Raw genomic sequence first — 24,031 nt, 5'->3', positions numbered from 1 at the left:
AAAATGCGATGAAACACGACTCGAAGGTGTTCTTTGGTGTAATGGGAAGCACTTTTATTCCCCATGGCATCTCACGCTCACCGTCCAAAACGCTTCTAAAGTTAAACGTTTCATTTATCTGCAATAGCAACTGTGGCATGGATTCAGTGCACAAACACCCAGCCACTACTAGTGCTAAGCCTGGACAATAAATAAATAAATAAATAAATCCATCATTATTCCGGTTTATATTAAAATAAATCTACTAAAAGTCACATTTAAAATCATCCCCAAAGACTCATGCATTAAATTAATTACCAAAGACTAAAACGAAGGACATTTTTGCTATAATTATAATTATTATTATATTATAATAGTTTTATTTTAGTTAGTTTTGTAAACATAAAATGTAGTTTCAGTTAGTTTTCTTTTTTTTAACAAGCATCTTCGTTTTTGTTTTATTTCGTTAACGAAATTGTAGTTTTGAATTTTAGGTTTTTCGTTAGTTTTAGTTAACTAAAATAACCTTTAATAGCACTTGTGTTTTTCGACACCTTCCCTTCTTACTTTGACATTCTCCAAACATTTTTGTTTTTATTTTATTTGAACTGAGTCAAATGCCAATTTTAGCACATGTCGCGGGCCACTAAAAAAAAGGATGGCGGGCCGCAAATGGCCCCCGGGCCGTAGTTTGGACATCCCTGGAGTCGACTCACTTATGTGAGTTACTGTTTCACCCTTTACTTTTGTGGTATTAGTTGTTTTTCCACACACACAAAAAAAAGTAATTTTAAAGCTTTAATTTTATTCCTTTCACACTTATAAATTATTTTCTCGTCATCACTGTCAAGTACATATCTTGCCACTTGAAATCCTGAATGCCGACTTGACTTGGCTGATAAAGTAGCACAGCAGGAAGTGAAGCGAGTCGCAGCTATTGAGCGGCCTTCGTCTCAAACAGAACAAAAACGCGAGGGCAGTGTTGCTGCCGCTGAGAACGTCAATTTTGCTCTTTAGAAAAGGGGCACTGCTCAGAGAGTGAAAGCAAATCAACACGATTATCGACCCAGACAACCCAACCCTGTAAATTGCACTCAGAGAGACTAACAAAACAACAAAAACCATCACTGGGCTTTTATTGACAACGAGCACTTTGGCTGGCACACCTCACTTCCTGACTGAAAAGACCCAAAAGACATACTTGATAAAGTTTGCTATTTTTCCCCCCCCAATATTTCCATGGTTTGCATCTCATATACAGTAATTTCACAGAGTTGTCGTTTGTGATGGCATAACAAAGTGTGACATCACCTGAAAATATGCATTGTTATCAAGCACCTTTCTTTTCTACCTACGGAGCCCCCCTGGTGTCATCAGGGTCTGAATTTTTTATTTATTTTTTGCTAATCTGTACCCACAGTTTAGTAATCTGTAGCCACAATTTAGTAAACTGTGCACACAGTTTAACAATCTGTACCCACAGTTTAGTAAACTGTACCCACGGTTTAGCACTTCTGTGGCGTTATGTAATACGCATGCGCACGCAACGTTCGAGTGGTTGCTTGACAGCAGTATTAGCAGCGAACGGCTGCTTTTTTTTCATTTTATTTTTTTTATCTTAAACTATAGACTCGTTTTGGCAGCTTACCGATGCATTCGGATGAATGGATGGCGGAAAGATGAAGTTTCTTTAGCCAAGTGTGGCGTAATAATTGCGGAACACAACAAAACACGTCTGCATTTCAACAGCTTTCGGGTTTAACACGGAAGTAAAAGAAAGAAAGAAGAAAAGTGTTCGAGCGCCTCACAGTGGCACAAGCGCAACATTACGCATCAACTGGATACATAAGTCTACAGTTTAAGATGGAAAAGAAGCAGCCGTTCGCTGCTAATACTGCTGTCAAGCAACCGCTCCAACGTTGCGTGCGCATGCGTGTTACATAACGCCACAGAAGAGCTAAACCGTGGGTACGGTTTAGTGTACCGTGGGTACGCTTTACTAAACTGTGGGTACAGATTAGTAAACTGTGGGTACAGATTAGCAAAAATAAATAAACAAACAAATAAAAAAATAAAAAAATTCAGACCCTGACACCAGAGGGGCTCCGTAATTTCCATGTGGGAGAGATTTTTTTTATTTTTTATTTTTTTTTTGTAATCACTCAGCTCTTTGGACATGCTAAATACTTGGAATGGAGAAAAAAAAGTGTTGGGCAGAATCCTTGTACCCCCAGAACCATCACTTTTCAGAAAACCAAGAAAAAGTCCATTAACATTAGAGCAAACTAGTTTTTTGTTTGTTTCTTTTAACATTTTATAATAGTAAGGATGTTTGTTTCTTTTAACACATTATAATAGTAAGGATGTCATTCAATTGTAGGAGCTGACCAATAGTATAGATTTGAGATCACATATGAAATGGACCACATTTGAGGTATTAACGTTTGTATTATGTAAACATTACTGATGACGAAAGTCACCTTGAACAAACACCAAAAGCGTCTCTCTTAAAATAACGCCACACAGGCAATCATGTGAGAAATCCATTGCTCGTGTGTGCGCATGCTTATGTGATTTGTCAGCCTGTCGGCCCGGTGTCACTTGGCAGCAATATGAATGAGAACACTGTACATGATTGCCGTGTAATGAAGTCAGACCGGCGTTGTGCCATTGTCACATCCGATGGCAGGAGCAGAAAGTTGCCAAGTGAAACTATGACAAAGAATAGGAGGTGACAGTTGAATAGTATGTGTTATCCAGTTGGATTCAGGTGTTGCTTCGACTGTCTTGACGGTATTCTCGTCTCAAACTGACTGCCGCTAATCGCTAGCAACAAGTCCGACTGCTAAGTCGGGATGGAAAGTGGAGCATATTCAGTTGCTTTGCAAAAACAGCTTGAAACCAAATGAAATTGTGGTAGGAGTTTAAATATGGATTTCTCTCTTTGCTTCATCTCATATAACCGTTCAACCCCTCAAACACTTCACTCTAGTCTGAATTAATTATGTAAATAAGTGAATTCACTGTCTAATCGGCCAGCACATCTGGAGATAATAGCAGACGTGTGCATCTTGTCAATCTCTTTAACAAATTCATCGTACTTTAACAAATTCATCGTACTAATGGAGCCTCAAAAAACAACAACAAAACATTCAGATGTTGACTGTGCAAATCGCAAAATAAGATCCTGTCAACATCGTGGAAATCCAAAACAAATTTAATAAGGACACATTCAGGTATGTCTTGACATTAACACAACAATCGCCAGCAAACTAGTCATCACAGTGTCACGCCTCAATCGGCAAACATCATCGGCTAACATAGCTAGCAACATGGTTTTGGTAGCAATACAATTAGACAGGGAGAGGAAGAACAATAAGCAATTGAAAAGTACTTTTGGGTTAAGTTACTCTGAAATATTGAGAGAGAGAGAGAGAAAGAGGGGGAACGACAAAAAAACAAACAAAATTTCTGTGTTTTTGGTTGATTAAAATTAATTTGATATTTTAGAAAAGAAATACTGTAAGTTAATTTTAATAGAGGAAGGGAGTTTATCTGATTTTTTTTCCTGTTAGAACACTTTTGGACAGAAGACACAGGTTATATACACAATTTGAGCATACACGTGCCATTTTAAATTAAGATATAAATATAAAATTTATGACAAAGTAACATGGAAGAAACATACAGTGGTTTTAGTATCATTCTATAGTTTGCTCTTGAACTTATTTTTATTGCTACAGTAATATTACTTCTCCAGGTCCAGTCTGTTTTTTTTTTTTTTTTTTGCTTTACAAAAAAAAAATATATACAAATGAAATTATTAATAAATTAAATTATCATTAGTATTTGTTTCCGTTTTTCATGTTTTCAGGAAGAAAAGAAAAGAAAAGAAAAGACAAAAAAAGGAAAGAAAAATAAAGCGACTTCAGCCAGGTGGAAGGTGACGAAATGTGATTGGCTCAGCGACCGTCCTCTTACGCGAGTGATTTCCTGAAGCGCCTCAAAGCTGTGATTTCTTCCGGGTTTGAGACTTGTTTGTTTTGATTGGGTGTAGCGGCCAAACATGACGAAACGTGTGCCGCTGTGACCGCGTTTGTGATCCGCAAGTGGCGGGGAGCTTTCAGGACGATGTTTGGCGTGCATTTTCACACCTGAACGGCCCGGTTCAAGCGGGGGAGCGACTCGTAGGTTGATCCTGCCCCGACTCGAGACACCTGTTGCTTGACTTTGGACGTGCAAGGAACCGGCCGGCCACACAGCGGACTTTTTTTTTCTTCCACCCCCTTATCTGACATTTCGAGTACATTTGTTTCGCCATTATGAAGGTCACGGTGACGTTTGGAGACACAGTGGTGGTGGTTCCGTGTAAACCCGAATGGACTGTACGGGATTTAACCGACCAATCCACGCGAAGATACCGTCGGATCTTGGATCAGGTAAACACATTCCTCATTTTTCAATTTAAAAAACACACAATTTTCACTTTGGGAGACACAGCTCGTGTACTGAAATTATAATCAACCTGTATTCATTCCTAACATTCTTCCCATTTGAACCAAATACGATTGGTTACGTCATTTGTCACGTGACATAGAACGCGACAGAAACGCTTAAAAACCGGAAGTTTCCTGTTGAACGGGAGATTGCCTTGTATGAAAGAAAACCGAGTCTGCACTTCCTGATTTCCTACATAGTTTACATGCAGAAATAAGTAAAACTGCACATCATTGTTTCTCTTATTTTTCCACATGACTTCAGTTGTCATATTTAGTCCACACATAAATGCTTAAAATTGTTTTTCAAAAAGTAGAAGGAAATAATATATATGAAAGTCTTACAAATATAATAATAATAATAATAATAATAATAATAATAATAATAATAATCATTATCATTTGTGAGATACATATAATTTTCATCACCCCACAGAAGATTCATGCAAACACAGGTGCCATCAACTCCATACATTATCATCATTATTTACTAGATCTATCATTGATACATTTGGCAATCATTATGTTTATTAATTTCTTCTGGATGTTATGCCTCATGAGTCAAGGTTGTGGCTGTCATTCATACAAAAATATTTAGAAACATTCAGTACAGTGGAACCTGAAGAGGAATTCAAGTAAACATCCATCCATCCATCCATCCATTTTGTTGACCGCTTGTTCCTCACAAGGGTCGCGGGGGGTGCTGGCGCCTATCTCAGCTGGCTCTGAGCAGTAGGCGGGGGACACCCTGGACTGGTTACCAGCCAATCGCAGGGCTCAAGTAAAACACATTATTATTATTATGATTCTTATTATTATTATAGTTTTTATTATTATTATTATTATTATTATTATTATTATTATTATTATTATAGTTTTTATTATTATTATTATTATTATTATTATTACAATAGGGCGGCATGACTGGTTAGCACGTCCGCCTCCCAGTTCTGAGGACTCGGGTTCGAGTCCAGGCTCCGGCCTTCCTGGGTGGAGTTTGCATGTTCTCCCCGTGCCTGCGTGGGTCTTCCCCGGGTACTCCGATCTCCTCCCACATTCCAGACATGCATGGCAGGTTAATTGGGCGCTCCTAATTGTCCCTAGGTGTGCTTGTGAGCGTGGATGGTTGTTATTGTTATTGTTTATTAAAGGGAGTTTTAGTCCACCGTAGTCTAGTTTAGTTTTTGTCCGTTGAAAAATGTGTGTTGACCAAAATATTTTTATTTAATTTTCATTGCTGCGATTGGCTGGCAACCAGCCCAGGGTGTACCCCGCCTACTGCCCAGAGCCAGCTGAGATAGGCTCCGTGAACCTTGTGAGGAATAAGCGGTCAAGAAAATGGATGGATGGATGGATAGTTTTCATTGACAAAATTAACACCATTTGTGCCGTTACCTGTATATCTGTTTTCCTCCTCACTGTGTGGATGTGAGCGGCCCTGCCTGTCTACACGGACAATAGCTTCCTCTTTAAAGCTCTGGTATCTCAGTGGGCAGGTGGAAGTTGACTGTTTAATGCGCCTCTATGTGGCCGCGGTCTGGGATGTGCGCGGCAGACACGAGGCTTTGTCCTCTTGAGTGATGGGGGATTAGGATTGGTGACAGGTTGCGCTCTTATCATCTGGCTGCGCCGCTTCATCCTGCCTGTGCGGCCTTTCCCTTGGCAAGTGGCGGGGTGACAAAACACGCCGAGTCTCAATCGCGCGCGCGCACGCACACACTTCACTGACAGCCCGCTCAGCCCACCGGCCCCTATTGATTCCGAAGAAGTCTAAATGCGAGCGCGTGATTAGATTACACCCGGGGCCTCGATCTCTCTTGAACGGGCATGTTAATTAGCCGCCTTGGATGCTGACTCAACAGCCTGTAGCCTCCTCCTAATAGAAGCAGATGATCACGAGGACAGTTGCAGCGCTGCCAACAACATCCACTTTGCAGCCACATAAACTCCACATCCTTAGGACAGCGTCGGAAAGCTGGTTTTAATCACTGACGCTGGGATTGTTTATGGCGATGCTAAGAGGAACACGGACCTTGTTAATGAGTTGTTTACTTCAGCGGGTGCTTGGCTGTGAGTCTTTCAAAGTTTTGACTTCCTCCCAAACTGTGACAAAGTATTGTACAACAATCGTATTATTTGTTTGTTGTAAGGAACCCATTTATGTTTGAAAATGACCTGATCCATTCAAAGTGTCCTCCACTGAGGACCTAAGTCTAGATCCTTTCATATCTCATGTTACTGGAAGAGCTGTGGACACAGAGAGGAATTCACAGGATTTGACAATGAATGAGCGCTCAGATGAATGTTCTCTTAAACTCCTCAATCGATGATCTCCCTCTGAATTGTCATGCAGTGGTACCTTTTCATCATGATCAGCTGGTAGTCGGATGTTATCAGTCTCTCCAGGCTTACCCAAATAAGGTCACTAATTAGCAGATGGGCAAACTTGTGCTTTCTGGGTGGGAAAAATCATGCCTCACATTTCTTGACCTTTTTGTGACATCACTGCATGTGAGCTACTCATTGTTTTAAATTGTGTTTACTCAATCCCAAGTACACGCCTGAAACAAATGAGCGGCAGAAGAATGTCACCCATCAGGTTTGACCGGCTTGTCCTGTGATCCTGTGCACATGCTTTGCCCTGATGTTGTTGCAGCAGAATATGCTGGTTATGACCTGTTGCTGTAATTTTTTTTTCATCACGATTAGCACAATTTGACAATTTGATGTCCACTTGAAAAAAAAAAAAAAAAAAGTCTCAATTTCAAATATAAAAATGCTCAATCTTTAAGCAGTTTTTGTGTCGTTCAAAATGGAACATTCTTTGCTAACTCAGAATTTCAGTCTAGCATCTCATTAGATTGTGAATTGTAGCCTGTTCAGTGTCTTAGGGTGTGTATGTTTTGTGCTCTGTCTGCATTATGATAATGAAACCAGCCTGGAATTTGACCGCTGGCACTCCGCCTATACGAAGAATGTTTAAAAAAAAAAAAAAAAAAAACATTTCTGTACATTTTTTAAATCCATTTATTTTTGCTTTAAAACATTTTACACTAAGCACCATCTAAAAAAACTCTCCAAGCACCATCAGCATGATCAACATTAAAAATACAATAGTGGAGGATGTATGTTGAGTTCAAACTTCACGACTTTTTTTTTGTCTTTCATGACAGTCGCGCTGTCAGATTACCCGATAAATTCACTCTGTCATGGACCCGACGTGTAGTCACACTACAAGTCTGAAACCAACAAGGCTCCACCCGATCATAGTGTGTTGTTTTGCCATAAGCACCGTGTCAGCAATGGTTGTCGGGGAGGCGGGGCAAGAATAAAAGAGGCGGAGCAGGGAGTGTTTGTTTGAGTGGAACACCCCGGACAAGTGCAGCCGTGCCACTCTGCACAAACTTTGAGTGCATTGCTCGCGCTCCCTGCTTGTGCATGTCTAAAATATGATTTTCGTACAATTAGTACTGTACTTGAATTTATTTACATGCGTTGGAATAATGTGGCCTATTTTGTGAATTAATTTGGCATGCTCAATTTGTCTGCAACACGTTTGTCGGGCATTATTTTACTTTTCATTTACCTACGATATTTTATTTCCTGATCTACGTATCAAACCCAGTTTTGAAATTCTTCGGAATTAGAAGTTAATTGTACTTTGTACTTCACCGCTCTAAAACATCAGGCCACTTAACACATCGACTGACATGTCTACAGATAATGCCTACTAGGGGTGTGAATTGCCTAGTACCTGACGATTCGATTCATATCACGATTCATAGGTCACGATTCGATTCGATACCGATTAATCCCGATACAAATTTCTAAGTCGATTGTTGCGATTTTTTTTTTTAAATTTAAATGTAGAAAATAATCAGTAAACTTGCACGGTGTAAGATTTGTATGAAAATGTATTATTTATTTATCTGGAACTTCAGTCTTATACAGGTTGGAATCTGTTTCATGTTTGAGCAGCATTAATATAAAATATTAAGGTTAACGTTCCATTAATATAACATTCTTCCATGCTTAAGGTGTGAACCCTAAGACGTTTTGGTGAATATTTTTCCATCAAAAATGGATATTTAAAAATCGATTCGGCCGCCTATTGAATCGATTTGAAAATTGCGCGATGTAATATCGCGATATTGCCGAATCGATATTTTTTAACACCCCTAATGCCTACTAATGGTGCCACATGCAAAAAAAAAAAAAAAGTCACTAAATATGTTAGTTACTTCTTCTTGCTTCTCTGTGCAGCATGGGAGGAGTGCCGTGAAAACCCTTCATCTAGAGTACCCTGATGGAGGCATCCTGGACATGGATGACCTGCTGACAGACCTAGTGGATGATAGGGACAAGGTAAGCCAAGAAAGGGCTCTTGATTGCTTTGAAGTGAGCAATGCGAATCCATTCGTCACTCAGGTTTGCTCCATTTTTGATGTCTTTGCCTGCCAGGCTGATGATGGTCACTGAGACTTGACAGCAAAACTGTCATCTGACAATCTTTCTGTTCCTTTGTTTGAGAGACTGAAGGTGTGGCAATGAGGCTTAACTTTTGGGATTAAGCTGTCATGTAAATTTGCATGAAGCTAAAACACCTTTTTGTTATGATATAAACATGCAATATGTAAATTAGTGTTGTTCCGATACCATTTTTTGGCTTACCGATACCGATACCCAGCTTTGCAGTATCGGCCGATACCGATACCATACCGATACTTAAGTTTTTTTTTCCTCAACATGAAAAAGCTGTCCTGCCATTGGTTCAGAGCATTCAAGGGCCAATAGGATATCTTAGATTGGCATACAGTGAACATGTCACATACCAGTGAATGTCGTGCACCAGCAAGACACAAGATGCTGCATCCAAAATCCTATATTAGCGTTGGAATTAATGGTATCGGCATGTTACTTGTGAGTACTCACCGATACCGATACCACTGTTTTAATGCAGTATCGGCACCTCTGCCGATACCAGTATCGGTATCGGAACAACACTAATGTAAATGCTCTAAGGCACGTGGAATTTTTCATTTTAATTTTCTAAAACGTATTGTGCTGATGATGCTTTCTCAAGGGGAAATTGACAGGTAAATGAGGGATACTTTTTCAACTAGAAGACAAATTGACGTCTTGGCAAGTATTGTACATCTTCCTCTTTGTTATTTTACGATGTGTGAGCAATGGTACGCTTGTTTTCTGTGTGTGCACAGTGTCAGTAAAACAATGACAGAAGTGAATTCTAGATGCGGAATTGTTCTGCAGAGGTGGGAAAGAGGCGTTTTTTTGTTTTTTTTTTAATCTGTCAGAACAGAGGCATCATTTTCAGGCTGCATCGTAATAATATGTGCGTCGTGTTTGTGACTCACAGATTTTAATGATTCCATTCCCAGGCTCTGTTTCCCAGTGTCACAGATCAGCTCCTTTGCTAACAAGTCATATTGGCATCAGCTGCCTTTCTCTAGCTGCGTTTTTTTTGGGCAATTACAGGCTTCGCTCGAACCTTTTGCTGCTGAGGAACTGTCCTATTTACCTTGTTCAGCTTCCTCCCGATTCTCTAAACAACTTCCCCACTTTCATCTCCACTCTAATTTTATTCTCATGCTTTGCTGGCTGATGAAAAAGATGGCAAGGCAGTGATCCTCGCCATGTGCCAATCATCTGACTTGTCTCGTCTCTGGGCTTCCAGACACTTTGAGCTTGTGTAGATTAATGAGCTGCGCCTGCTTCTTCTGATTAGGCTGGCTTTCTTTTGTTTGTCTGCCTTGCCACAGCAAACTAATTCTGTCGTTAGTGTGTGCGCGCGCGTTTGTTTTTCCCCCGTTATTTTGGCCAACGGCATCATGCCATCAATCATCCCGCAGTGGACTCATTGTGAAGGCGAGCCCCAGCACAGCATGGACCCCGCTATTAGCCCCGGATGCTAATGACTTACAATGGTTGGCTGGTGGACATGCATGTACACAGAAGCATGTCATTAGCCTCTCAACTCACCATAAATGTGAGTGTGTTAAGGACTTGTAGTCGCTCACATTTACAACAAAACGATACTTTTTTGGAAATGTGTCTTCTCTTTATCGCCAACCTGTCAAAATGAAAAGACTTTCGATCTGGTTTGGTTGCTGTCTTTTTAGGAGCAAATTTCTTTCACTTACTCAACTCAGTTTTCCACCAGACAAAACGTCTGACTGAATTTGTTATGTTATGGTTTTTAATAGTGTTGTTCCGATACCGATTTTTAGCCCCCGATACCGATACCCAGCTTTAAAGTATCGGCCGATACAGATACCATACTGATACTTAAGTTTTTTTTTTCTTCAACATGAAAAAGCTGTCCTGCTATTGGTTCAGAGCATTCAAGGGCCAATATTAGGGGTGTTAAAAAAATCGATTCAGCGATATATCGCGATACTACATCGCGCGATTCTCGAATCGATTCAATAATCGGCAGAATCGATTTTTTTTTTTTTTTTTTTTTTAAGGATTCACACCTTGAGCATGGAAGAATGTTATATGAACGGAACATTAAGCCTTAATATTTTATTTTAATGCTGTTCAAACATGAAACAGATTACAACCTCTATAAGACTGAAATTTCAGATAAATAAATAATACATTTTCATATAAATCTTACACTCTACAAGCTTACTGATTAGTATTTTCTAAATTTGAATGAAAAAAAATCGCAACAATCGACTTATAAATTCGTATCGGGATTAATCGGTATCGAATCGAATCGTGACCTGTGAATCGTGATACGAATCGAATCTTCAGGTACTAGGCAATTCACACCCCTAGCCAATATGATATCTTAGATCGGCGTTCAGTGAACATGTCACATATCAGTGAATGTCGTGCACGAGCAAGACACAAGATGCTGCATCCAAAATCCTATATTAGCGTTGGAATTAATGGTATTGGCATGTTACTTGTGAGTACTCACCGATACCGATATCACTGTTTTAATGCAGTATCGGTATCTGAACAACACTAGTTTTTAATCTACAATACTATGGATTGGGACACAACCAATATGACATTTATTTAGGCTTATGCTTGGGGTAAAAAAAAAAATAATTAAATGATCGGCCGATTGATTAAAAAAAAATAATAACGTTTAAAAATAACATAAAAAAATTACTTAAGTTTTTGATCCCCAATGTCTCGATGTAGCATTTTTCATTAAAATCATGTAACATTAATGACATTTTTCATTTTCTTTTTTCCATTTATTCGATAAAATATGTATTTTGTATAGAACAACCAATAAAATGAATGAAAATAAATACATAAAATGAAAGACTTGAGTATACTCCATAAATCCAGTGGCCAGAAAAAGCCCCAATTCCAAGAGCTTATCACAGTCAGGAGTGAGCCGACCTAAAATACAATCAATGTGGCGAGATTGGAGGTTTTGGTTCAAGCTGCCCTGCCCTGTAAAAAGGAAGCTGGAAAGGGTCACAAAAATATTTCTATAAGCCTTAAATGTTTATCGGTCCATGGTAACAAAGCTCTCAGAATAAAAGAAGTTTTTCAACACTTTTTTTTTTTTTTTTTTAAATATTCCTTATGTAATGATCAGGATTTTTGCAAACGGGATATATTTTTCTGCATTTTGCACTGTCATCCACACATCCCAAGGAATTTTTTTTTTTTTAAATTAAAAACGAAAATTTCAAAAAACGCCGGCCAAAGTGGAGATTTGCCGATTTCTCCAGATCCACATTTGTGTGTGACAGTCGTAAGCTGTTTTAATATTTGCTTCTTAAAGCATTCATTTTTATGGTTAGGATTGCTTGAGTTGGTGATCGAGTGGTTAGCGCGTCCGCCTCCCAGTTCTGAGGACTCAGGTTTGAGTCCAGGCTTCGGCCTTCCTGGGTGGAGTTTGCATGTTCTCCCCGGTGCCCGCGTGGGTCTTCTCCGGGTTCTCCGGTCTCCTCCCACATTCCAAAGACATGCGTGGCAGGTTAATTGGGCGGTCCGAATTGTCCCTAGGTGTGCTTGTGAGTGTGGATGGTTGTTCGTCTCTGTGTGCCCTGCGATTGGCTGGCAACCAGTCCAGGGTGTACCCCGCCTACTGCCCAAAGCCAGCTGAGATAGGCTCCCGCACCCCCTGTGACCCTTGTGAGGAATAAGCGGTCAAGAAAATGGATGGATGGATTGCTGGCGTTTTCTCTCATGAGGAAACTAATTAGACATCATGTTAGACACTTATAGAATTGACTTGTGTTGTATGTACAGAAGAAGTTTTTAGGATCTGGGGAAAGCTTTTAAAAAGAGTTTCTCGTAAGAAAGTTCATTAATCTGTATGATACGACATCGTTTGGCCAAGATCAACAATCTGCGGTGTTTATTTTATTTATTTATTTATTTTATTTTTTGAGTTTGTGATGCTAATCGACCGCTAAGCTAATATGCGCTCTCGACTCGACTCGACTCGACTCGACTTTATTTGTAAAGCGCTTTAAGAACAGGCATTGCTGTATACAAAGGGCTGTACATACTCGGGCATCTGGTTAGGATGCCTCCTGAGCGCTTCACTGGTTAGATCTTCGGGGCATGTCCCACTGGGAAGAGGCCCTGGGGAAGACCCAGGACATGCTGGAGAGACCATGTCTCCCTACTGGCTTGAGAACACCTCTGGAGGAAGTGGCTGGGGAGAGAGAAGTCTCGGATTTGCCTGCTAAAGCCCCTGTCACCGTTACCCCACTGCGGCTAAGAAGATGGACGATGACGTATGAGTGGACGGATGGTGATTTATGAATGTCATGAAGAAAGACTTGTACTTTGTATGTAGCTGGAGAGAGCAGAAGAATTCTCTGTGAAAACCCTTGAAAAGAGATCAACTTAAAAGCAAAAGAAGTCATAAATCATGTTTCAATCAACCCAACTGGATGTGGATGCTATCATTTTTTTTTTTTTATTCAAATGCAAAGGGATAGGTGATTTTTGTATACACTGTCATTTTTTTTTTTTTTCTGGTCAACTGACCGATAAGATTTTTCCGGGCCCGTTACTGATACCAATTATTAGTCGTGAAGGATGCCGATAACCGATATTTGGAGCCGATATTCATTTTCACTAAAAGGGGACATCAAAATTTGGAAAAAATACAAACTCCAGCTCTCTTTTCTTTTTTTTTTTTTTTTTTTTTTTTTTAGCATATGTTTGTTGAGCAACTTTTAGGGTTCGTAAAATATCTTTAAGGTTGTTTTTTTTGTTTTTTTCCCCTTCAAAATCTTAGTCAATAGACAAGTTCTTGGATCTTCCAGGCGCAGTAGCATGTTTTCAAAAGTTAAATAAAAACAAACAATTATTTTCTACACAAAATAAAAGTCTTCCAAAATTTCAAAATATCCAAAGTATTACATTTTTACTTATCTTAGTTTTAATTTCAATCAAAAACAGAAGGTGAAGAGAGTTCCCAGAGTCGACAAAAATGAAAAAATATATATTTTTTTTAATTTACATTTAAATTGATTCCCTGAAGTTAACACTTAAAAAACAATGGATCTATTATCGGCCATATGATTCTTCAAAATGGCCGATGCCGATATTTCTCAAAATGCTGAATATCGGCGCCGATAATCGGCCCAGCCGATAATCGGTCTATCCCTAACCCTGACTATTACATAGTAAATGTCAGCTCGTTTTAATAGGTGACAATAAGGCAGCTCTTAATTTGTGGTAATCTAACGGAGAGAAACTCGGTGTGAGTGAATAAGATGTGATCCCAGGCTTCACCGGTAAGCTCCATGACAGCTCAGGCTCGCCCACCCCTTTGCTCCTGAAAAATCGTCACGGTGAGCGGCGTTTGATTGGCGTGTGAATAGTGGCTCAGGAAACCGGCGCGAGGTCCAGGTGCGCTAATTAGTGCCAGCCTAATTATAATCTGTATACCTTCTTTGCATACTAATCATTATCCATACATCTTTTACCTGTGAAAATGTTCAACACCCTGACAATCTGACATGTCGGCATGTTAATTAGGACCGTGGCTTGTCACGAATAAAGTAAATCAACTCTAGTACATCTGTCACTGTAACACCATGTTTTTCTTCCCCCTCCAATTTCTTAAAATTTCAACTCCTCAGCCTCACCCTCTTCGCAATCCCTTTGAACAATACACTCCCACAATTGTGCTCACTCCTCGTGTGCTGCCGAGCAAGTTTTGCCTCTAAATTTTAATTCGGTTAACATGGGCCACTGCGCGAGCTTACGACTTTGACTGATGGAGCCCCTCCAAAGTGATTTGTCGGCTCACCAAAGCAAAAGAGTGGAATGAGGCCTCTGCGTTCTTGCCGCAATTGGCGTGTTGTGGCTAACGGAGATGGCGCGGGGTCAACGCCGTGTCAGATCTTGTCCCTCGCCACTCCCCTCCTGCATTAGCTGCTATGCCTGCAGGGTCACGGTTATGAGATCCCAGAGGGCTGCCGTTTCAAAGGGACATGCAACCAATCTTTGAAGGAAGAAAGGATGAATTGGCTTTAGCAGTTATCGAGCATTTTGACCCAGAAGCCTGCTGAGCAGCAGTTCACACCCTGTTAAAGATTAGATCAACTTATTTACAGCAGACCTACTCTTACTGGACTCGCTGACATCACTTAGGGTGTAGGGATGTCACGATAAGGGCAATATCGTGATAATTAAAACTGCTACAATATCGGCGTCGTCATGTTCACAATATTTAAAAGGAACACAGTTGTTAAAAAAAAAGGCAGGTTGATTTCCATTTGTGCAGTTCTAGCACCCTCTAGTGGCTAGTTTATAAGTGCAATTTAATTTTCATTAGGGATGTTTTGGCCTTCTATGTTTAAAATCTGTGCTAATTGTCAGATGAAGGGGAACCTAATTTGCTTGTGAAGCGATCAATCAATGTGTGCTTGCATTAGCAAGGAAGTGCCTCAATATTGTTATTAGAGATTGTAGGTGGTTTATATGCATTGCTGTTATGTACAAATGCACAATATTGTGCTTTTTTTTTTTTTTTTTTTTTTTTAGTATGAGCTCTTATTTACAATAGAGCTGTCAAACGATTACATTTTTTAATCAGATTAATCACATCTTAGAATTTTGATGAATCATGATTAATCACTGACTTAAAAAAGCTTTTTATTTCCAACATATTTTGCCCGCTAAATTTGAAGCGCACCTGTTATGTGTTATTTTTTTCGACATTTAATGTAATGACGTCTTCAAAAATGTATATCCACTGCACACGCTCATCCTGCTTTTTCTAATAAATTAATTTCATAATTTAAAATGGGGAAAAAATGACCTACGGCATATTTAAACATTTATTAAATGCTTTACTTTAATGCATGTACCGGTAGTTATGTTTATTGCTCAAACTCCAACAGCTACCTTTAATGTAACCATCTACTGTCGGCTAAAAAGGATCATCTGCGGTCAAAATTAATAGTGTGATTAATCTGTGGTAAAACAATGATTAATGCGATAATTTTTTGTGATTAATTAATTAGTTAATGCTTTAACTTTGACAGCACTCATTTACAATATTGTGATCTTTTTTAAATATCGCCAACGCCCCCATAATTATCGTATCGTGACCTTCATATCGTGATATCGTATCGTGGATATCGTTACATCCCTATTAGCGTGTTTTCTGAAAGTCTTTTTGTGCTAATAACGCAAATCAGCCGAGAGTCACACTTTGGGTGGAGGGACACGTTCACTGCAGCGGTGGGGATGATGAATGCGCGTAAGCCCGAATCCAGCTCATTTAGGCTAAAAACGTTTCATGATTCTTTGCTGCGACTGCACAGCTGAACCCACGTCTGCGTTCATTGTGAGTGCATCACTTGTTATATTATTATTCTATTTTCCTGCTTCTCAACACTCATCTTCAAGCTGATTAGCTTAATGAATGGAGCTCCACTGCCGCTAATGTGTCTGAATAGGCAACTTGAATTATCCTTGGCAATGTTTAACATGGGCGTGCCGCGCAAAAAGGGTGACAATAAATAAATAAATAAAAAAATAAAAAATACTGTGACAAAAATGTTTAGAGCCAACACAGTAGTGTGCTTGTGCTTAAATGATAACATGAGGTACAATATTGTCAGTTAAATTGTTCTTAAGAATCAGATAAACATACATAAGAGCAGAGGACATAGATAGACTTTGTGATTAAAGCACCTGGGAACGATTTTAAATTATGACAAAAAAAATGCATCTGTCTCCTTTAAAATTAGTTTTTTTTTTTTTAAGGAATGTACAATAATATCGGCAGCCGATAATTCTCGGCAATTATCGACCAATTTGACGTCAAACAGATAAACCAGATAATAGAAAAATCTCGAAAGTATATTTGTATTTAAGTTAATTTTGCAAACAATTATCGGCTTACTTATCGGTTATCGACATTGGCACCTCTAAATTGTTGATTTATCGGTATCAGTTGAAAATATCATTATCGTGCATCCCTGTTTTTTTTTTTTTAATTTATTTTTTTTTTTATATTATTTTTTAGCGCTACACCTGTTAACGCTCCCTCAACACTAAGACAAGACTAAGATGACACTTCCACTCTAAATTACAGTGTCAGTAGTGACAGTTTATTGCATTTGCCAATTTTCTATTTTTATGTCGTGTATAATATCTGGGTCATTTGCAAATTTTGCACGAGTGCTTAAACAGCGGGTGTAGTTTACTTTGCTGCTGCAGCGGATGGGTCTGTCAGCAGCATCAAAGCAATGTTATGTTCGATGTGGATATTCTTGCTTCGATGTGCAACTGCTGGCGTCTCTTCAAACGACAAGCAAGGAACATGAAAAAAAGTCGATGTGGCAACATCTCTGCATAAAATTCCCTTTTTAAGGAGTCCCTCATCACAGCCTTGACAAGCTCGATTAAGCATCTGTTTCTGCACTTCACATCATGTGTATGTTTCTGTCTGTGTGCTATTCTGTCAAGTAATCCCCAACATCTGCAGGATTAGCTCCACACTCATTGGTTTCTAATGCTACCGGTACTTCCCCCCCCCAAAAAAAACCCCAGATCAAAACACCAACAAGACAAATGGTAACTGGCATTAAATTGGAGGAAATGCACAGTAGTTAAACAAAAACGTTTAATAACGTTTAATAGAATCACGATCTATGCCACCATAAACGTTAAGTGACGTCAACTACTTTTTTTTTTTTTTTTTTTTTTTTTTTTTTTTAAACATATCAGTGGTCAGTGCCACGTCCAAGTGCAGCGCAGCCGGGTCAATGAGTTGTGAAATCAAAAACACCCACTAACTATGGCCAGCAGATGGCAGCGGGAGCTGCTCGGTCCCTAACTAGAGCTGCGAATTACAATGAAACATGACGAAATCTGATGAAATAGAACGTTTTCAAGGCTAATGTGAATTTTCAAAGCCTTTGTAACATTAAACCAAATTTGATGGAGCGTCACTAAACAAAAAATATTAGTATCAAAGTCACTGTCAATTTTCTTTTCAGTTTTCGCTCAATGTCACTCAAATGACCTATTTTCAAATGGTGATTACCAAAGAACGAAATAAGGTAGAAACATACTTTTTTTTTCATGAAAGAATGGAATGCGAAATTTCATGTGGTACCCATGTTGTTTATGGAGCAAAAAAACACAATATTCTGTTTGCTTCGAAAAAAAATAGTTAAAATGCTCGAAATCCGTTGGCATTGGGGGTTGTTTTTTTAAATAATGTGTGGCAGTAAAAGAGTTAAACAAGTGTTTCATACTTATTATTATATATATATATATATATATATATATATATATATATTTTATTTTATTTTTTTTTAACCAATTTTCTTATTATAAAGATTTGGTTGTTGGAAGAGCACAAGTGCAGTGCAGTTTACTACTTACAATTACCTGTTGCTCCACTGAACCAAGTTAACGATGCTACTATACATATTTTCTGCAGCATATATTTTGTAGTTTTTGTGGAATATGACATTTACTAATTCCTTGAAAATAAAATCAACGTAAATTTAACAAATATCAGTTCAGAATACAGTACTGTAATACCGTAAGTGCTTTTCTCGGTTTAAAATATGATCCATAAGGTACAAGTTATTTACTGTGTGCATTAAAGTATATTTTTGGGCAGTTTCTCGAACACTTGAAGAGTGCAGGGGGGAGGGGCCTCCGGTGACTCCTACGGTAGTAGAAAGGAGGGGAGCGCGAAGCAGGCGTAGTAGTTTGCTGCTTTTATGAAGCAAAACAAACGTTTGCTTGCTCTACAAAACAAAAAACAGGAAACATCGCACGTCTTGCGACGTGGCTATCGCGCATGCGCACATCGCAACCGCGATGTTCAAACGGTATATCGTGCAAGGCCTACTATGAATATATTTGGGCGTGACTAATGGCTTTTCGCTATTTGTAGGATGGCGTGGCCCACATTACTGTTTCCTATCGTTGTCATATCCTCATGTGATGCCACTGATATCAAGCCTTTCAATCTTTTCCACTCAACTTCACTTAAAAGTGAGTTTTGCCACGTGTGGCCCGTTGATGTATCGTCTGACTTCCTTTTAGTGTTTTAGCAGATTTTCCCCCTGAGATTTGAGTGTTACACTCTGATTGCCATGTAGGTGCTTAAAACCGCTATTATTTATTTATGTATTTACTTAAGGTTTGCAGCCTCGCACAGGCGCGTGTGAGAGAGATGATTGGGTTACCATTTGCTGTCAGGATGCAGCATCCACCTTCTGAATTATGCATCGTCCTTTCAAAGAAAGAATGAAGGATGGGGAAGGGGGTATTTGTGAGATGGATGACAACAGCACAAAAGCAAAGTATCTCAATAGACTGGTACCTCACACACACACTTACTCACAGGCACACATGCAAGCACCGCAGCCTCGAAGAAAAATGAGCTGATTAGTACGAGGCAATGAGAAAAGGAAGTGAGTGTGTTTTTTTGGGGGGCTTTTTTTTTTTTTTTTAGATTTGTGTGTGTGCGCACAGCTGATATTGACTTTTTACTGGCATGCAGAACTGTTTGGCTAAAGCAAGGTGGCACTGTTCATCCTTTTTGCAGCGCAATGTGTTTCAGGCACATATTGTCCTTAAAACATTCGTTATTGGGCAGAAGTAAACGCCAGTTTAGCGCAGGGATATGTTCCAGTCTCACCTATTTAAACAGTTGTATCCCTCTTACATACTTTAAACATATTTAAACTTGTTTAAACACACTTAAACTTAGTAAGATATGCTCTAAAGTATTACTAGCCCCCATTCTCACTCTCTTGCTGTAAAGAAATGGGAGACAGTATATCACGGTCTTTTGAACAAACAAAAAAGCTCTCCAAAGTTTTCCAAATGAGAGGCCCTTGCGCTTGCTTCGAGCTGTTTGTTGATCCCAGTTAAAGTTGACTGTAAGACTGACACTTCAACAAAAAAGAATGAAATCTTATGCCGTGTATTTTCACTAGGTTTGGGCGGTATTAAGATTTTGACAACGTTTCACCGTCTCCTCATTACACCGGGGTATACGGTAATATCGTCAAATTTTTTTCTCTTTAGTTTTTCTCCATGGTTGCAATGGCAATGATTTCCCCCCCCCCCGTTTTCAAAGCTTTACTTTACCACACAAACAACACAACCCCCCCCCCAAAAAAAAAGAAATATATTAGTGACAGTCACTATTATTATTAAAGACTGAGTCTTGTGGCCCGAGCCACAGGACGCGTGAAAGCAACCCATCGCGGCACTAACAGTGAGGAGACAAAAAAGAAAAAAGAAAAAAAAAAAACAGCAGGTCGTTAGTTAAGTTATTATACATTGTGTTTTGTTTTTTTTTCTGATCTGTCGCTGAGTCTGACTCGCTGTTTTTATTTTTTGCAATGCACAGTTCAACGGGTGCTGCTTTACAGATGACTGGCACATGATTAATTATTGCTATTAGTTTTTTTTTTTTTAAATAGTTATAAGTAAATAGTTATATTAAGTTGAAAACAAGTACACATTTATATATTTCTCTCAAAAAATATACTTACATCATATTTCTTTTTCTGTCTTTTTTTTTTTAAATGGCGGTATTTAAAGTGACACCGTTTCTATTTTTAGACACCGCGGGATACCGTTTAACCGCCCAACCCTAATTTTCACACTAATATGTTCAAACAAACCATGTTCAACAAAAGTTCTCTAGCTTAATGCCAACATTATAAACACAAAACTCCATAAACAGGCTTACAGAAATGAAATGTTAAAGTAGTTATATCCCTTCAAACAAGTACTACTTTCACACACATAGGGCAACAACAGCTTTTACTGTATTCTCTTTTCTCCATGGGAACACTAATAATTAAGGTGGCAAAATGTGCTACTAAATTTATAGCCTGTATAACGTAAAACACATTATAAAGGGTCACTTAAAAAAATAAATAAAAAATCCACAATAGAACGGGGGCGCTAACGACGAACCGCAATGTAGCGGTGATTCACTGCTTCATTATTTTATGTGTGTCTGCGTGTGTGCGCGTGGCGGGAATGGGTTGGGGGTTCTTCTCTACTGGCTCTGTTATTGCATGCAATTATTTTTAGCAAGTGATTGAATACATTATTAATGCCACTCCACCATTCCATCTGTGAGTTGTAACATGTAAACAATGTCTCCTGTTTCTAACATCTGTGTCTCATATTCATTTATGCTGAAGAAGGAAACAAACGCATTGAGGGTCAGGAGTGAAAATAATGTTGCCTGTGTTTTAATGATTAATGACAAGATTTAATGTTTCACCAGGAATTAACTTGTTTTTAAGAAGGGCTGTTTTGTATGCCCCAACCAGTTTGCTCGATCATCACAAAACTATCGATCATAACACAAAATGGTGTCAAGTGTCCTTGCCCGAAATTGAGCTGGACCATTTTGGTTTATTAGCCATTGTTGAATTTCAGGGCTTGTACAAAGGAATTTGCCGAAATTAGCCAAATTGGAAGCAGGTCTTCCAGACAGATGGGCGACGCTAATCTGTGAAACTTTGGTGCCTCCGCCATCGAATGTGGGCGGACCATGGTGTCAAAGTTTGATTCATCTGAAGATTTGCCATGAAGAAGTGGGTGTGAATGAATGTTCACGATTGCTGCTTGCGGCTTTAATTGTTTTTGTCTTTGTATTCATTGGCAATTTATTATATTATTTACAGGAGGTAAATGACAACCGAGTGTTAGTGTCCATTTTCATCTTCAGGTGAATTAAAGTGCTTTGGAATTGTAAGTGATGGATGGGCAGGATATGGTCCTGAGAAATGAAACCTGTTCGTCCTTTATGCATACATGTGGCATGTGACACGTGTATGCCACAGTCATCCATTTGGTTATTGAACAATTTTTTTTTATTATTTATTTTTTTGAACATATAAACAGATGAACAGCAGAAATAAAACAAAAAACAACAACAATCAAAATAGAAGAAAATCCCAATAACATAATCATTCAATTAATCATAACTTACATGTTCAAAAGGGAGTAGGAAGAAGTTAAAAACTTCTTCTTTTTTTTTCCCTTTTATTATTTATTAAAAATAATCGTAAAAATAAAAAAATAATATTATTTATTAACAATCGCATGAACAGTCTCCTCATTTGAGGTGGTCGTGGTATTGTTGACCTGTTATCTCCTCGATGGATGGGTGGATTGGTGGATGGATGGGTGGGTGGATTGATTGATGGATTGATTGATGCATCGATTGATGGATTGTGTGATGATGGATTGATTGTTGGATTGATGGATTGATTGATGGATTGATGGATTAATCGATTGATTGATGGATTAATTTATTGATTGATGGATTAATTGATGGATTAATTTATTGATTGTTGGATGGATTTGATTGATGGATTGATGGATTTGCTTGATTTGATTGATGGATTTGATTGATGGATTGATGGATTTGATTGATGGATTGATGGATTTGATTGATGGATTGATGGATTAATTGATTGATTGATGGATTAATTGATTGATTGATGGATTAATTTGATTGATTGATGGATTAATTTGATTGTCGGATGGATGGATGGATGGATGGATTTGATTGATGGATTTGATTGATTTGATTGATGGATGGTTTGATGGTTTGATGGATTGATGGATTTATTGATTGATGGATTGATCAATCTAGTGTTAGTGTTAGATTGATCGATCGACATAAACGGCCGTGCCAGTTCTCTTACTGCATGGAAATTGTAATCCTGTAAAATAATCCACATTTGGATTTAATGTACCTTTAATCTGATTTCCTATTTTTGAATACAATTATTTTATTTTTGTAACCTACACACATACGTACATGTATTGTGTTATTTCCCAAAACTGCCAAAAAAAAGCCAGCGGGTGTCGCAAAAATACAACGACTCAAATTTAAATTCTCCACTGCTCTTTATCAAGGCTCTCTGTTATCTAAAAAAACAAAAACAAAATAAAAATAAATAAATAGATAAAAAATAGAAATGATTACCTCCATTCCACATGCTGAAAGACGTTTCTCAAAATAATGCACGCTAGGCCAAGCTCATCCCTGCAACTTTGTGCATGTGCACGTTGGTGTGTTCACTCACACGTCTAGCACTCAACCCATGGGCATGGACTTTGATTGATGCAGTCAGCAAGCTCGGGGGGGAAAGAGACGGCCGCTGGGGATGGATGGAGATAAGGAGGCAAAGAGGAAAGCTGATAAAGGAGAAAGAAAGAGCTGGAAATGCATTCATCAAGCGGCACAATCAGATTGTTTTCCTGGTGTCAAGTCTTCCTTTTTTTTTTTCCTCATCTTTTTCTCGCTGCAACTGCCAGTTCCCTCAATTCCTTTCTCCTTTTTTTTTTTTTTTTGTGTGTGTGGCCATGTAGCATGCTGATATTGAATCATGGGAGGTTCAGGTGAGAGATGACGTCATGGTGGGATAGAAAATGTGTGCCACGCTGCCTTAGCCAGTGGAAATATATACGTATGCACACCGTAGTTCAGCTCCAGTGTTTAACTCATTTGCTCCCAATAACGTGTAAATACGTTTTTTTAAATGTAAGTGTCCCAAAGACGTATTTATACGTTTTTTGTTTGTTTGTTTGTTTGTTTTTTATGCTAGAGCATACAGAAGGCTTTGATGCAGCCTCTCAACTGCAAAGAACGGTTGCAGAAATGGTAGTTATTACACAAACGGCCAGCAGGTGGCAGCAGAGCAAACCAGGGCCATGTAGAAAAAAAGCTCAATTACTTACAATTTTAAATAGATTTGTGAAAACTGATGAAACTTAGCTCTCTTCTAATGCTAATTGCTGCAAAAGGGAAACAGATAGAAACATACTTTTTTTTTTTCCTGATGAAAGAAGATACTTTAATCTTTCTTTTGGTAGGTTCCATGTTTTTATAGCAATAGAACACAATATTCTGTGGGCCTTGCAAAATCAGTCAAAACCCAGTAAAACAGCCGGGAGCGAACGGGATTGCTTCTGTGAAAATGGCTGGGAGTGAATGAGTTAATTGCAGTTTTTTTCTTTTTATTAAGCAGTTATCTTCTTTGCTTTATATTTCTAATAACTGGGCGTGAGAC

At 38.7% G+C, this 24,031-nt stretch overlaps 1 protein-coding gene across 1 annotated transcript in view; it reads left to right on the top strand.

Moving 5' to 3' along the window:
- The first annotated feature begins 3,973 nt into the window (after positions 1-3,973).
- Positions 3,974-24,031, top strand: part of pard3ba (par-3 family cell polarity regulator beta a) — a 136,407-nt gene continuing 116,349 nt past the window's right edge. Inside the window, 2 exon segments of the mRNA XM_077512352.1 lie at positions 3,974-4,418; positions 8,739-8,840. Of these exon segments, the coding sequence (XP_077368478.1) occupies positions 4,302-4,418; positions 8,739-8,840 (219 nt within the window). The 5' untranslated portion in view covers positions 3,974-4,301.

Source organism: Festucalex cinctus, chromosome 2 (genome assembly GCF_051991245.1).
Source record: "Festucalex cinctus isolate MCC-2025b chromosome 2, RoL_Fcin_1.0, whole genome shotgun sequence".
Lineage (NCBI taxonomy): Eukaryota > Metazoa > Chordata > Actinopteri > Syngnathiformes > Syngnathidae > Festucalex > Festucalex cinctus.
This window is presented reverse-complemented; position numbering and strand designations above follow the sequence as displayed.